Genomic DNA, 15162 nt, shown 5'->3' with positions numbered 1-15162 from the left:
ATTACTAATATAATGGTTCAAGCGTCTATCGCTTTACCATTGCGTGGTTATCAAACTATCTACTTGGCAGGGGCAGTGGCATTTACAGGCATTACATTTTGAGCAGGCAAGAATTACATCTTGGCAAGGCAGAAAATGGATTTGGACAGGCGGACGCCTGTCCTCGCCTTATTGTAGATACGCCACTGGGCATGGGCTGAGTGCTCTTCCCTATGTCTGCATAGTATTGGTAACATGTACTGATAAGTTGAGGTGAAGAAAATGCAGCACTCATTGTATGTCCTTTTGCATGATTTTTATTTACCTCTGACGAGAGTGAACAAGCTTACGCGTTTCGGCCTGTATGGCCTTCCTCAGCGTTATACATGTACATAACATGTACTGATAATCAATATCAATAGGCATATAATGCTGTGCTTATTCCTATTTGGACTAGTCCTCATTAGCTGCCTTTGCAGCAACTGCCCTGATCCGTCTTGGGGGCAAGACAACAGGATACATTGGCGGGTACATATGTAGTGTACTTGATACTGTAGCTTTTGCTGCATTATCACTGACACTGGGGGTGTGTTTCGCTCCATTGCTGTCATACTGTGTGCTTGAGTGGTCTTCGCTCTTCGCCATGTCTACTGTACATAGAAGTACTGTAGCTTGAGTGATCATGCTCTTTTGCTGCATTATCACTGACACTGGGGGTGTGTTTCGCTCCATTGCTGTCATACTGTGTGCTTGAGTGGTCTTCGCTCTTCGCCATGTCTACATAGTATTGTTGACATACTGTGTGTACAGTTTCACTAGCACCGAGGGCATGTACCGCCCCGCCACTATCATATTGTGTACTTGACATAGGCATGAGTGGTCTCCGCTCTTCGCCATGTCTGCATTGTATTAACGACATACTGTGCGTACAGATGATCAATAAGCGTAACGCTGTGGCTGACTGGTTCTCGCTGCTTTGGCCGCGTTATCACTGGCATTGAGAGTGTTTTGCTCTGCTGCCATTATCTGGAGGTATATGACAGTCCAAGTATTTGGCTTTCCCACTATACTATGGCACTACTTGACACTGTAGCTTGAGCGATTTTCGCTCTTTCGCTACAACTACATAACCAGTAGTATTTAGAGTGTCTCGCTCTGCTGCCATTCATGGATTAATGCAACATGCTGGTCCTCTCTGGTCCCACAGAGGAGGTCCATTACTTGCGCCTGTAGTCGGGTTTCGACTTGGGCGCCGGACACAGGCTATGGCTGTGGTTCATTCTTCCATCCATCTCCAACCGCTTATCCGTAGTCTGGTCGCGAGGGAAACCGCTCCATACCGAGAGCTGCAGACGTCCTCTCCAGAGCAGCATTAGTAACTTCATTCTGGGGGATCCCGAGACGATCCAAGGCCATTTTGAAGATATTGCTGTTATTGTGGCTGCATACTGCTGGCACGTATGCCAACTGTGTTGGCCGTGGTTGTGGCTGATTTGCCTCCCACAAGGATGCTAGCGTTGTGAGATGATGCTCTCCCAACTAGGGGAAATTTCAAGGTGGTACTCTTGGCCACCAAGTTGCTCAGGTTAAGAACGTCTTAACCCATTTAGGGCCGATTCTGTAAACACCTTCTGAATCCGGACCTAGGTCTCGGAATGATTTCAAATGTCGATTTGATGAATTGAGAAGAGTATACATATGGCTATATACTTTACATAGCAGCGGCAACCCAGACTTGTTCCTGTCTTAATGGGTTGATACATGGGTGCTGCTCTTTTCCTGCTGTTTCCAGAGCCGCTACTCGTGGTCTGTGATGAGTAGCACTGACCTTTAGATTGCCTTCTGGGGGTGACCAACGAGACAGGGTCCCTAACCCTGGACTTAATGCCAGCATTGCTTCTCTGGTGGTGTCACTAGATGAAGCCTTCGAGCTAGTATGGCTATTGCCCATGGCCGCACGCAGTGTAGAGTCACTGGTCTGCCAACTAGATCCATGCCACGGCAGCTGGACTGGAACGTGTTGGACGGTCCCTTAATGGTCACCTCATCCTGGCCCTCTGGCCTGCGCGCATTGATGCGCAGGCACGGCACCTATGGGTGATGCTTGTTCTAGGCGTTAGCTTACGTGGTAACTAACTACCCTGATGATGTTGGGGCCTAGTGTGGCCCAGAGGGGCGGCCACGGCGCGTTAGTGAGCCCGCCTGGCGACCCAGAGCCCCTGGATGTCCATGGTTCAATGCCAGATCCGGCCAGCAATGTGTCCATGTGTGTCCCGGTCTGAGCCCCTAATTGCTCCCCGAGCGCTGTAGAATGGCTGCTCATTGCTCCTAGTAGCAATAAGATGGGTAAATGCAGGGGACACATGTTGCGTATGTGCAACCGTACAGCTGAACTAGCTTGCACATCAATTATAGACTCAGCATTCTAACAGGCCCCACTTTCAGGGATGTTTGGGCCTGCCACCCAACAGACCTTGCAGCATAGTGCACGGTGAACAAGCAGTTTGGTTCAACTGAAGGTTTCTCCTTGATTCATGATGTGACTGATGACGGTGGTGGTTTTCGCCTGATCCTCGATCTCAGACCTACCAGTTGCCTCTGGTCATGTATGCTGGGCACAGTGGATGTGCTCCAGGCAGTGCCAGATTGAGAATGGTCTGCAAGCATGGCCTTGCTTAAACTCTTAGAGTTAATGGGGGGCTGACGGACAGCTTCCACTGACCTGTCTCGTCGTGGACGAGTACAGTGCTGCCAGCCAGTTCCTCTGGTAGTTGGGCACACCGAAGCGATGTAGATAGTTGCTACTCTAGGCCTGCTTTCATTGCACCCTTTTACATGTTCTGTCTATAATTTCTGGGCCTCGAACCCCAGAATTCTCCCTACCACCGTGGATACGGTTTGGGTTACTGTTTCAGTTATGTACAGGCATTTAAGCGTGCTTCGCTCTACTGCCTACCATCTCCAGCCAGTGTCTGTGATGTACTGGGCCAGTGTGCAGTGGACTTGGCCCTTGGGATGTTTAGACTTTGTTCGTAACATGATATGTCAACAGTCTATCTTCCGACCCACTAAGGGGTCGCTCGATCCAGTCAGTCTCTGCAGGAGGTCTTGCCTCATCTTGCTGGTTTCATAGCAATGCTCTTGTTGGGTATACAGTCCAGGCGGCGGACATGCTTCCCATTTAAGCCTCTTGGATCCGATGATGTTTCGTATCACTGGGCATATGTACGGCAGAGCAGGATCTTTGGCCTTGAGCGCTTGGCGCGTGGCCAACTGTAGTTCTCCCTTCCGGCGCTGACCGTTAGGGCAGGACACTCTGGCCCACCCCTGGCCAGGCGACTTCTTGTAAGTCTTCTCTACACTGCCACTTTTGGTGTCGTGTATCCTTCACAGGATAGGCAGAGGCAGTCGCACAGTAGTATGGTGCCACCATACTAATGTTTTTCATATTGGGCGGGCTATATGCGACTTGAGGTTCGTTTTTGGTTACCACTGCAGCCGAATCATCTACTGCATCTTCTCGATGAAGTGCTTTGGCCTCCCCACAGACAGAATCCCCTGTCACAGTTTAGGGAGAGGGTGCATTCTCACCCGGGTCACCTTCAGCTGCGTAAACTGACCACTGACAATCATGCCTATTGTCCGAACCCTACTTGATTCTTGTGCATCCTGCACCAGGGCGTTGCACGCCAACACAAGTAAACTGGTTTATTTGAGACAAAGCACCACCATGTTGCTCTGTGTTTTCAATACCTGCCTGTGATATTGGCAGCCTTAACCTCTCCACCAGGAGAGTAATTGTGATTGAGAACTGTTGTGCCCAGTACGGGCCCTGAGAGCCTATTATGTTAGACCTACCACATGCTTGGTGGTCAGAACGGCTCTTCATTGGCTATGATGGCTCTAATAAAGGTTGCGCTCTCTCTGGACAGCGCCTGTCACACTTTATTGTGGGTATGCCATCAGCCACACTGACGGGGCGAGCAATCGTCCCCCCTACCATCTGATACGAGGTACCACTCTACCAGGTTTGGATGGACTTTGTCCCCAGCCCTTGGATCGGGCCGTTCTCAAATGGCTATCTGCTAGTACCATTTGCCCTCACTGCGACCCTACGGAAGTGAGTAGGTTGTCTTCAGGCCCTGCCCGGTGCCCGAGACTGGGATGCCGATGGGTCTGGGTTTACCATTCGCCAATCCCTCTTATGTCTTCAAGGACTTTCTGCCTTTCACGTTGGCAACAGAGACTAACGCAACACTTAGAGGTACTTTGATTGTTGCGTTGAGGTAGATTTCTTCAGTAGGCCTCAAGGCCTCCCCAGAGGCATTTTGACATGCCAGACCAGGGGGTGGACATCTGTGCTGCAGTGCAGCCAAATGGGCTCCATCTGTTTTGGGCTTTTGCCAAGAGTCAGCCAACCAGACTCTCCCTCACCCTGTGGTGACGGCTGTTTGGCTGTCCATTAGATCTGCAAACCGACCTCGGTAAGCGCAGATTCCTCGTGACCATGTTGGTATGAGTCATCCAGGTGTTGAAAACACCGCCCCTCTGGCGGTCAGTAGGTATGAAATAGAACGAGAGTTATGTATATAACTACGGTTCTATGAATACCGGATGACCGCCAGAGTTCATTGTCACTCGGAATCCCGACGAAAAGATTTCATGAGGATGAACCCTGTGAACTGGGCACCTATATAGGTGGCTCACGCCCACAGGGGGTCACGAGTGACAGTGTTGGTATTAATATTCGACCTCTGCGCGTGCGCGCGATGTATATCCAGGTGTTGAAAACACCGCCCCTCTGGCGGTCATCCGGTATTCATAGAACCGTAGTTATATACATAACTCTCGATCTACAAGCTTACAACGTTCTAATTTATGGATTTTCTTAGATTTCTTCATGAAATTACATCAAAATTGCCCCTCTGAGAGCTGACTTTGTGTGATCTCACTGGTCCTAATAGCCTGCTTTATGATCTTTGTAGAAAATGTTTAAGACACCCTTCCTCTTCTCATGGTCGAAATCCAAAGCTGTTTTGTTTTTGTCCCCCTCAGCAATATTGTAAATACTTTCATTTCTTGGTTGTTGTTTTTTTGTCTTTTTCTTTTGTCTGCCCACTCTTTCTTCTTTTTCTCCTTCTGAAATGTAAAATGCGATATTGCCCTTTGCCCCTGTTAAGTGTTGACTTGATGCCATATGTAGTCCTGAAGAAAGCAAGGATGTTACAGAGACACTGGAGATGGAGTCACTTGGAGGGGGGAGGGAGGGAAGAGGGGTGAAAAAAAGAATCCTGGGAACTGCAGTTGTGTCCTTTGTATGCATAGAAATGCTGTTATTGTACTGCTTTTTCCAAATCAAATAAATATTATTAAAAAAAAAGAAATTACATCAAAAATGTAATTGATTGATTTTTCTTTTTTTGATTTTTGGGGAATGTTTCAATGTTTATTGAAACAATAATAAATAAAAACATGTAGGAAACCAAAAATACCAGTGTTTGGAAAATAGTGATCGCATCTTTGTCACTATTTGACATCTGAATCCAAGCTCCTTAACGCTTCAGTGAGGTCATATCCCGTGTGTTGCCATGGATACAAATACCTGCGCTGTCTGTCAAGGACTTGCCGGTTGATGGCCCTCCAGCGCTGGCCCAGGTTCGCTAGCTTCTCCTCCAGCAGAGGTCCGTCGGGGGCTGACAGCTGGCCGATTATCTGCTCCCCGGTGCGGTTCAGCACCGCCAGGACGGCCTGGTGGCTGACCAGGCCTTCCTCCAGCTCCTGAAGTAGGCAAGTGTAAGAGAGGGAGAGAGAGAGAGAGAGAAGAAGGATGGATCAATACAAGCACATGAACCCCTTCACTCAGGCCCAAATCCCCCGGCTCGAGTTTGTCTTTCCAGGGACAAATATTCGATTGACACGCATGTGTGATTTGTGGCAAATCTGGATTTATGCTGCAGAGTCTCCACTTCCACCGAGAGAGATTTAACAGAAGCCATAAAGTAGGAAGAGTGAGCTTAACCCATTGATACCTGAAGCTGAATCTGGGAACGCCTTCTAGGGCCTGACCTAAGGTTTCTGAAAACCTTCAAATTTTGATTCATTATTTTTTTTAAATAGTTATGTTTTTTCAAAAATAGCAGACCTACAAGCTCATAGCGCGCCACTCGGTGGCGCGCTATGAGCTTGTAGATTTTTTTTTCAATAGCTAAATTATAACAATAGCTGATGAGACACAGAGAGAGCGCCGGCATCAAGGGTAGAACAACGTATAGGTTGCACCAGGCATCAATGGGTTAAAGTCTGCCTGGAGAGTGAGTCAGCTAATTGATCTCTCTCTTCGCATACACTTGATCTTGCATCACATGTCTCTGTGCTTCTTAAAAGCCTGATATACTATTGTCATATGCTTTTGCCGTTCTATATTCTTTGTTATATTATCCATATATATATATAATTATTATTTTCATCTGTATGACATGTTTAATGTTTTAAAATTGAAATAGATCTGCATATTCAAAATTGACGTAATTGTATCCTATGAATGTACACTGGTCACTTCTCAAGTCCCTAGAAGGCTTTTAGGCATTCTCCTTCACATTTCTACTGACTCATTGTGTATAATTGTTACATTTTCTTGCAAGTGAAAATAAACAAACAATACTTAGTTGTGCGCCGGTGTTGTGCATTGAAAATAGTTAACTCTACAAGCTCAGTTACAGATCTATAAGCTGGGGCGGCGGTGGATCAGGGGTAGAGTGGCCGGATGTCAGTGTCGAAGTGTCCTTGAGCAAGACACTGAACCCCTAATTGCTCCTGATGTGCAGGTTGGTGCCTTGCATGGTTTCCGCCGCCATCGGTGTATGAATGTGTGTGTGAATGTAATGCTCAATCTATGTAAAGCGCCTTGGATAAAGGCGCTATATAAATGCACCATTTATAAGCTGATCTTGTAGATCCGCTATCTTCGGTGCGTGACACCGGTGTGCAGTTAAGTATAAATTCGGCCTAACCCATTCAGGCCTGACGTCAAAATTAAAAAAAAAATCTTCTAGATCCTCCAGTTTTCTGAAATATTTTCACGATTTTTCAAAAATAAAATTTTCAATAGCTAAATTACAACATAATGTTTAAAACACCAAAAGGGGTTCCCGCCCAAAATGGGTTAATAAAGAGTTAGTGGAAGGAACAAGCTTGCTAGAGGCAAGGGCAGCCCTGGCTCTGGCAGTCAGGTGGAAGACGATGCCAATAATGGTGGAGAGGCAATCCAGGTATGTCAGACCCCTCAAAGAACTCACTCCTCTATGGGGAGGAGGCAATTAGTAATAATGAAGCCAAGCCAATTAAGAAAATGTGTTCTCTCCGTTGCCATCTCGCACACGACTCTCGTTTTCACTTCTGTACTTTGCCAGCACTATATAATTACTGCACTGGACAATTAAAATACCGTAGATGTGATGTGTCGGTTGATTAGGTACAGTAAAATGATCATTGGTATGCTTAAAGTATCTCAATCAAACTCTCCCAGCTGTTACAGTCAATAATGAAAACATATTGCTGTTGCGTATTTATTGGCTAGGATTCATTTAGCTTTCGGTAAGTAAACATTCAGTATGGCTCCTATTTTAATACATCAGTTATGTTTGGTTTACATTTACCTTATATTTCCAAATACTAGAACTACCGCAAATACCCGCCCACGACCCAATACCCACCGGGCGTCTGACCCAAGGGGCCAGTGAGGCTATTCAACGTTGAAGCTCTGGGCCCTAGTGGTAGGAGGAGGGACTACAGGCGGACCCGTGGATTCATGACCGGGAAACCCCGTGCAGCTGGGCTTTAACATTGAGCGCTCGGTTGCACTTCCGCATTTGTCAAATGCGGAAGTAGACGTTCTGAGACGGTACTTCCGGCTGACATGAATAGCTGGGGGGGCGGAGCTTCGCGCCAGTTCAGTCTCTATCCTTTTATATACTCTATGGTCTGACACCATGTTGCGTATTAAACGCCTCTTCCGAATAAATGCCCCTGCTCCGTTTAAACGCAGGGGTTATTACACACACACACAGAGAGAGAGACAGAGAGAGACAGAGAGAGACAGAGAGAGAGAGAGAGAGAGAGAGACAGAGAGAGACAGAGAGAGACAGAGAGAGAGAGAGAGAGAAGTGTCCCGTCCTGACCTCCTGGTGTCTCCTGGCGGTGTCCAGGTGCAGCTGTCCGTCGGGGCCGCTGCTCTCCGCCAGCAGCGTCTCCGTGTCTGTCAGCCAGTGGCCCAGGTCATTCATGTCACAGTGCAACTGCCTCCACTCCTCTAGGGCACGGTCAAACCTCCTACAGGACAGACAGACAGACACACCATATTTGTATTAGACGCACACACCATATTTGTATTAGACGCAAACATGATAACAGTGATAGCAATTGCCAAAACAGTTCCTGGTTCTATTACCGGCCTGCCTGGCCAGACCATTTGCACTGCAGGATAACATTTCCCTACTATCTCTCCACATTTCATATCTCCACATTTCTCTCCACTGTCACGTTCAAATAAAAGGCTTAAAATATACACACACACACACACACACACACACACACACACACACACACACACACACACACACACACACACACACACACACACACACACACACACACACACACACACACACACACACACACACACACACACACACACACACACACACACACACACACACACACACACACACACACACACACACACACACACGCAGACCAACCATACACAACATTCATTCATGTTCATGAATGAACCAAATCAAACGGCTTCAGAATGCCACATGTTCTTCTTCCCGCAAATGCTCAAAATCATGTTTATTCTCTTGAATGTGTTTTAAATAACCATTATGGGCTGAATACGTAGTGATTGCTATCCCCCAGTTTCCCATAAGTGGGAAAAACCGAGGAAAACTTCAAATGTACAGTTGGAGGCCATCGATATAGTCCTTTTCTTTTTGCGTGATCTGCGCAAAAGGACAGTTAACCCATTTTGGGCGGGTGTTTTAAACATTATGTTATAATTTAGCTATTGAAAAATAGCAGATCTACAAGCTCATAGCGCGCCACCGAGTGGCGCGCTACGAGCTTGTAGGTCTGCTATTTTAGAAAAATCGTGAAAATATTTATTTAAAAAAACTGGAGGATTTAGAAGGATTTTTTTAAATTTTGAGGTCAGGCCTAAATGGGTCAAATGATAAGGGACAATATCGGTGGCACCCAACTGTATAAAAAAGACAAAACCACACTTCAGCCACCTCCTGACCTCTATGAAACACCAGTGAACCTTGTGTGAGTTGGGACTACCGTTCAAGCCACGGAATCCCAAACAGCCAGGGCGGCTGATTGTTTTTAACGTGCTTAATCAAGACAACAGATCTTTATCATGTCGACGGGTCACAACAGGGCTATTTCCTCATGGACGGGATCCAATCTGATCCAAGAAGGAAACGGATTTGGACAGGCTGCTTCAACAATATATTCTGTTGGGTCTTCTTGACAATTCTTTTATCGATTGCTTATTTGATTAATAGAATAATCGAGGAGTGCGCGTGTTATTTTTGTATACAATTATTCATCTATCTATAATTTAGAGTAGCCAATACTTTTCACCCCTTTCTTTTCTCCCCAATTTAGTTTTTATGCCAATTAATTCCTTGCACTGCTTGCCACTGCTGTTGTACCCTGCCATAAGAAGCCCAAACTGGGACTCAACATTCCCACATTTCAACCTCCCCGCCTCCCTCCAGGTGTTACCGCTGATACTAATGAATGCCCCTGAACTCCACTGTGGTGGACAGACACTTTACTGCTGTACCACCCGAGCGCACATTCATTTATTTATTTTATTTCTTATAATGTCAATAAATCGACATGAAAAGGACATTGTCCAAGTAACCACTTAACAATTTGGGCATTTACCAGACGCTCTTAAATACAGAGCGATAAAACAGCCTATTTTATATTTTGTTATGCAATGGTGTGGTGCAAAAATATTAAAAATAGCTGATCTGCAAGGTCACAACACACCACATTACTTTTTTTTGTATCGTTTCATCTGTATATTCCATTATTCAGATTTGTTTTACCAACATCGAAGGACTCTGTGATTACAAAGGCACAAATCCATAAATGTCCCATCTTCAGAATGTGCCTAGTAGTTCATCCCATTGTGTGCTCCCACCCTGTCCTCAACGTATTGTTGTTTACGCCCAATAAATTGTGCGTCTAGTAATCAAGGTCACCTGGTGAGCCTGTGTAAGAGTGAGAGAGTGTGTGTGTAGAGTGAGTGAGTTACTGAGTGAGTGAGTTTGTCTGCAAATGAATGATGGAGTCGGTCAGTGAGTGAATTAATGGAATGACAACAGAGTCTAGTCTGTGAGGGAGGGAGTGTCTATGGGCAACAACACATTTGTTTGTGCCTAAGGAACAGTACCGACAATAATCAAGGTCACCACCAGAGTGTGTGCGTGTGCATGCAGTTGTGTGTGGATGGGCGTGTATATCTGTTCTTGCCGCCTCTAGACTAATCAGACAGTCGACATTCAAAATGGGTCAGGTCATACCGCGCACGCACACACACACACACACACACACACACACACACACACACACACACACACACACACACACACACACACACACACACACACACACACACACACACACACACACACACACACACACACACACACACACACACACACACACACACACACACACACACACACACACACACACACACACACACACACACACACACACACAATGATTCATTTGATTCCATGTGTCCTTCTCTTCTCGTGATGGAGGCACCTTGTGACAAAGTGATTTGTTAAAACCACTCTATGAATACATTTGTTTTGATTGACTGCTGAAACCTTTTTCAGCATTAACCGTTTAGTTTAGTTTTTTTTAGCTCATTCATGTTTTGGTTCGAGTACACACTGCTCTTATAAACACAAAAAAAACGGGATTTAACCTCAATTCTGGTAAAGCACAATGCTGTGTTTGTGTCTGTGTGCGTGCATGTGTCGCACATGTATGATGCAAATGCATAAAGAACTGTCTCGCTCTATGCATATGGTCCTATGTTGGCGCTGGTCTTTACAGTTGGAGGCCATCGATATTGTCCTTTTCTTTTTGCTGAGGTTTGCGTGATGTCCGCAAAAGGACAGTTAACCCATTTTGGGCGGGAACCCCTTTTGGTGTTTTAAACATTGTTATAATTTAGCTATTGAAAAATAGCAGATCTACAAGCTCATAGCGCGCCACCGAGTGGCGCGCTACGAGCTTGTAGGTCTGCTATTTTTGAAAAATCGTGAAAATATTTATTTCAGAAAACTGGAGGATTTATAAGGAGTTTTTAAAATTTTGAGGTCAGGCCTAAATGGGTCAAATGATAAGGGACAATATCGGTGGCACCCAACTGTATGTCCACCTGTGTCTGTTGTTTGTCTAGTAGTTTATTGATCTTGTCCCATTATGCTGCTGTAAAGGCTCAATTTCCCTTTGGGGATTAATTAATGAAAGGACAGGTCCATACCCGCCCGGGGATATGATATGACGTACCCAATCCCTACCTCTCCCTCCCCGCCACTATATAACGGGTGTCCCCTGTGGCACACCGTGGTAATGCGATGCTCAGCCAATCGCGGTGCAGAATGGCACACCTTCCAGCCAGGCACAGCGCGTAATATCTGAGGACGCATTCCGTCCAATTTTGAGGACGCAATATCTAGAATTATTATTAAAGATGGAGTGCCGTGATTACTTTCCACCCTAAAACATGATCATCAGGTATTATTATTATTATAAGGAGGAAGATTTTTTTTTAAGTGTACTGTACAGTATTTGTTAAAATGATGTTTTTATGTGGACACACCCCCACCAGTTCACTAAGTATGCCTGGTTTGCCTGGTGAGTGGTGCTGGGTGGTGATCCACCTGAACTGAAGCCCCACACCCACAGCTGTTCTTGTATGATAAAGGGGGAGGAGTTAGGAGATGGGATGCTATTGTGATGTCACTATATCACAGTGTTTTTCATTGGCACGTTTGACTGTCAAGGTTTCAGCCTCCAGGAAGAAACCCTAATGAGTCACCTCATAAACACATGAAAAACTGGATAAAATACAAAAATCACTCCATCTTTAGTTAGATATCTCGTCTGGTCTCACCCCTTGCGGTGGTTGTACATGCGGTTGAGCCGGTCCCACTCGGCGTTGAGCTGGGTGAGGGCGTCTCCGATCTGGGCCACTTCGCTGGGCGAGGCGCCCTGGAAGGCGTCGGGCTGGCGCTCGTGGATCGATGCCACTTGGTCGCCTAGGCGGTCGAGGCTCTCCTTGATATTCTAAAAAAGAAAAAGCATAAAGATATTTCATTTTATCATATCATCAGGTTCATCATCAAGATCAGGCACGTCGAGTCGTCTTAGCTTTTAACCATTTTAACCATAATTTTAAACTTTAGCTGTTGAAAGATCTACAAGCTCATAGCCGCGCTACGAGCTTGTAGATCTGCTATTTTAGAAAAATCGTGAAAATGTGAGCAAATCTTTGAATATATATTCTTTCCCAGTGAACGCTTTTGACTCAAATCTTTGCTTCTGGGAAGGTCCCTGAAACAACATATTTTGAGATGGGGCGTCCAGCGGCCAATTACATTAATCCTGGGGGTCCTTGACATGAAATAGTTTGAGAACCACTGACATAGAAACATAGGGTTTTTTCAGTAAACTGTCAGGATTTATAAGACATTTGTAGAATCTGGTCTCAGGCCTCAATGGGTTAAAACATTGGTTCTCAAACTGGGGTCCGGGGACCCCCAGGGGTCGTTGAGGGGGTTCCAGGGGGTCCCCAGATAAATGATCTATAGTTTGGAACCAAATGGATTCTGTGGCTGTAACTCTGAGAGTGTAGAAATCGTGGTCCACGGTCCAATGCGGGGGTTCTCAAAGTGAGGAAAACTCACTTTGAGTTTTCAAAAAAAATCAGATTCTTTGAAAATCTTTTACATGTTTTCAGATGGGCGGTCCACGGCCAAATACACATTAATTTAGAGGTCCGCGACATGAAAAAGGTTTGAGAAGCACTAGGTTAACCCATTCTGGGCGGGAACCCCTTTTGGTGTTAGCATTATGTTATGCTTTAGCTAATGAAAAATAGCAGATCTACAAGCTCATAGCGCGCCACCGAGTGGCGCGCTACGAGCTTGTAGGTCTGCTATTTTTTTTAAATCTTAGAACCACTGACATAGAAACATAGCTTTTTCAGAAAACTGTCAGGATGTAGAAGACATTTTTAGAATCTGATCTCAGGTCAAAATGGGTTAAAAGCCCTGTCTACCTTGAGCGTGTCCTCCTGACAGGAGAAGTCCTCGTACAGTCCTCCGCTGAGCTCCGAGGAGTTGAGCAGCAGCTCGTTGTCCGCCATGGCCAGCAGCACCTTGTTGACGTCCAGCAGGTAGTCCGAGGGACTCCGAGAAGAACCCGCTGCGTCCAGCACGCACTGCTCCACCGGCGGCGACATCCGCTGCTGGCAACACAGGACAGACAGAGAGAGAAATAAGGAAGGATGAGGGATTTATTATGTGTTATCCTAAAAAGTGAGGACGGAAAAGTGATTGGCGGTCCCTTCCTTCACACGAGTGTGATTTTTTTTGAGGGGCGCGCTAGCCCCTCCTATGTCCAGCTTTGAGGGTTTGTGCTAGGTAACGTTTAATTTCCCAGCCGGGTAGCCGATGGCATTATGCGGTAAATTAACGGTCGTTGATTTTTTGTTTTTGAATAGGCTACCCCAAATGTAATATGCATATAGGCTACATAATTAACGTTGGTAGACGAATGGTATACATTTATGTATGCTCCTTAAAGACAAACAAAAAAACATTTAACAATATAAATAAATTGTTGTAGGCTTAATCATCAATAAACAACGCATCTGCACGCATGCATCTGCGAGTCTACAGTACAGGGGTCCGCCCGGTCCTAGTCCAAAACATAAATCCAAGTCCGGTCCAGATCTGAGCAACCTATAGCTATAAAGCCACTGGCCGCTTGGGCTAAGCCTTTTTTTATTATTAACAAGATCAGCATGCATGTCAACGTGTTCCGTTTGTTGACTTTTCGCTGAGGAGAAAACCCTCAAACACAGATAGCACATGGCTAACTTGATAGCCGTAAGCCGTGCCAGTGTGGGGAGACGGATTGGAGGAGGAGGAGGAAGCAGCGGCGGCTGAAAAAGTTCTCCCTCCAGGCCAATAATGGATTTAATAATGCCAAGTACAGTATGTCCCTGCGACATACTAGCGTCATGTCCAGGGGGTGTACTTGTACATCAAGCTGCCTCACGCTACAGAAACAGGAGATAGGCTCCTGCCCTATGAGCCTCATGGCTCGGCAAGGCTACTTACTTACTTACTTAAGTACAGTTGGGTGCCACCGATATTGTCCCTTATCATTTGACCCATTTAGGCCTGACCTCAAAATTTTAAAAAATCCTTCTAAATCCTCCAGTTTTCTGAAATAAATATTTTCACGATTTTTCAAAAATAGCAGACCTTTAAGCTCGTAGCGCGCCACTCGGTGGCGCGCTATGAGCTTGTAGATCTGCTATTTTTCAATAGCTAAATTATAACATAATGTTTAAAACACCAAAAGGGGTTCCCGCCCAAAATGGGTTAACTGTCCTTTTGCGCAGATCACGCAAACCTCAGCAAAAAGAAAAGGACAATATCGATGGCCTCCAACTGTAGGTCTCTGCATTGATACGGTCGACATGTTGTGTTAATCTCGTCTCGCTGTCACTCGCTTTTAGTTCCGACTACCACAAAGCTACCGTTGTAGCCAACTAGCCATTGAAGTACAACAGAGAACTTTGTGCCATTGAGGGGGCAGAAAACAGCGCTCGAGCGCTGTTCCTGCAGCCTGGAGTGTGACAAGCTGGAGTTTGTAATACAACGCGGGTGGTGCAAATAACAGCAATTTTAGGCATGTGTGCAACATGACAACTGTTTTAAAGTATTGTACAGTGACAACTACAGTCTCTGTAATGTTTATGTTGTACTAAAAACCATCTAAAATAAAGGGATTTAAGATCAGAACACGGATTTATTATTATGCAAATTAACCGTAAAGTTGATAAATATACTC

At 45.6% G+C, this 15162-nt stretch overlaps 1 protein-coding gene across 2 annotated transcripts in view; it reads right to left on the bottom strand.

Annotated features, from left to right (window-relative positions):
- The window catches only part of utrn (utrophin), a 344298-nt gene that overhangs the window by 218671 nt on the left and 110465 nt on the right, over positions 1-15162 (bottom strand). The window contains exons 43-46 of one of the 2 annotated variants that reach the window (XM_079527087.1): positions 13358-13543; positions 12191-12363; positions 8157-8307; positions 5582-5757 (exon numbers count right to left, since the gene is read on the bottom strand). In XM_079527087.1, coding sequence (XP_079383213.1) covers positions 5582-5757; positions 8157-8307; positions 12191-12363; positions 13358-13543 — 686 coding nt within the window. Of the gene's footprint in view, positions 1-5581; positions 5758-8156; positions 8308-12190; positions 12364-13357; positions 13547-15162 lie in introns of both variants that reach the window. The other variant, XM_079527086.1, reaches the window with a different exon arrangement.

Source organism: Electrona antarctica (genome assembly GCF_951216825.1).
Source record: "Electrona antarctica genome assembly, chromosome: 17".
Classification (NCBI taxonomy): Eukaryota; Metazoa; Chordata; class Actinopteri; order Myctophiformes; family Myctophidae; genus Electrona; species Electrona antarctica.
Note: the sequence above shows the minus strand (reverse complement) of the source record. Positions and strands in the feature narration are given on the sequence as shown.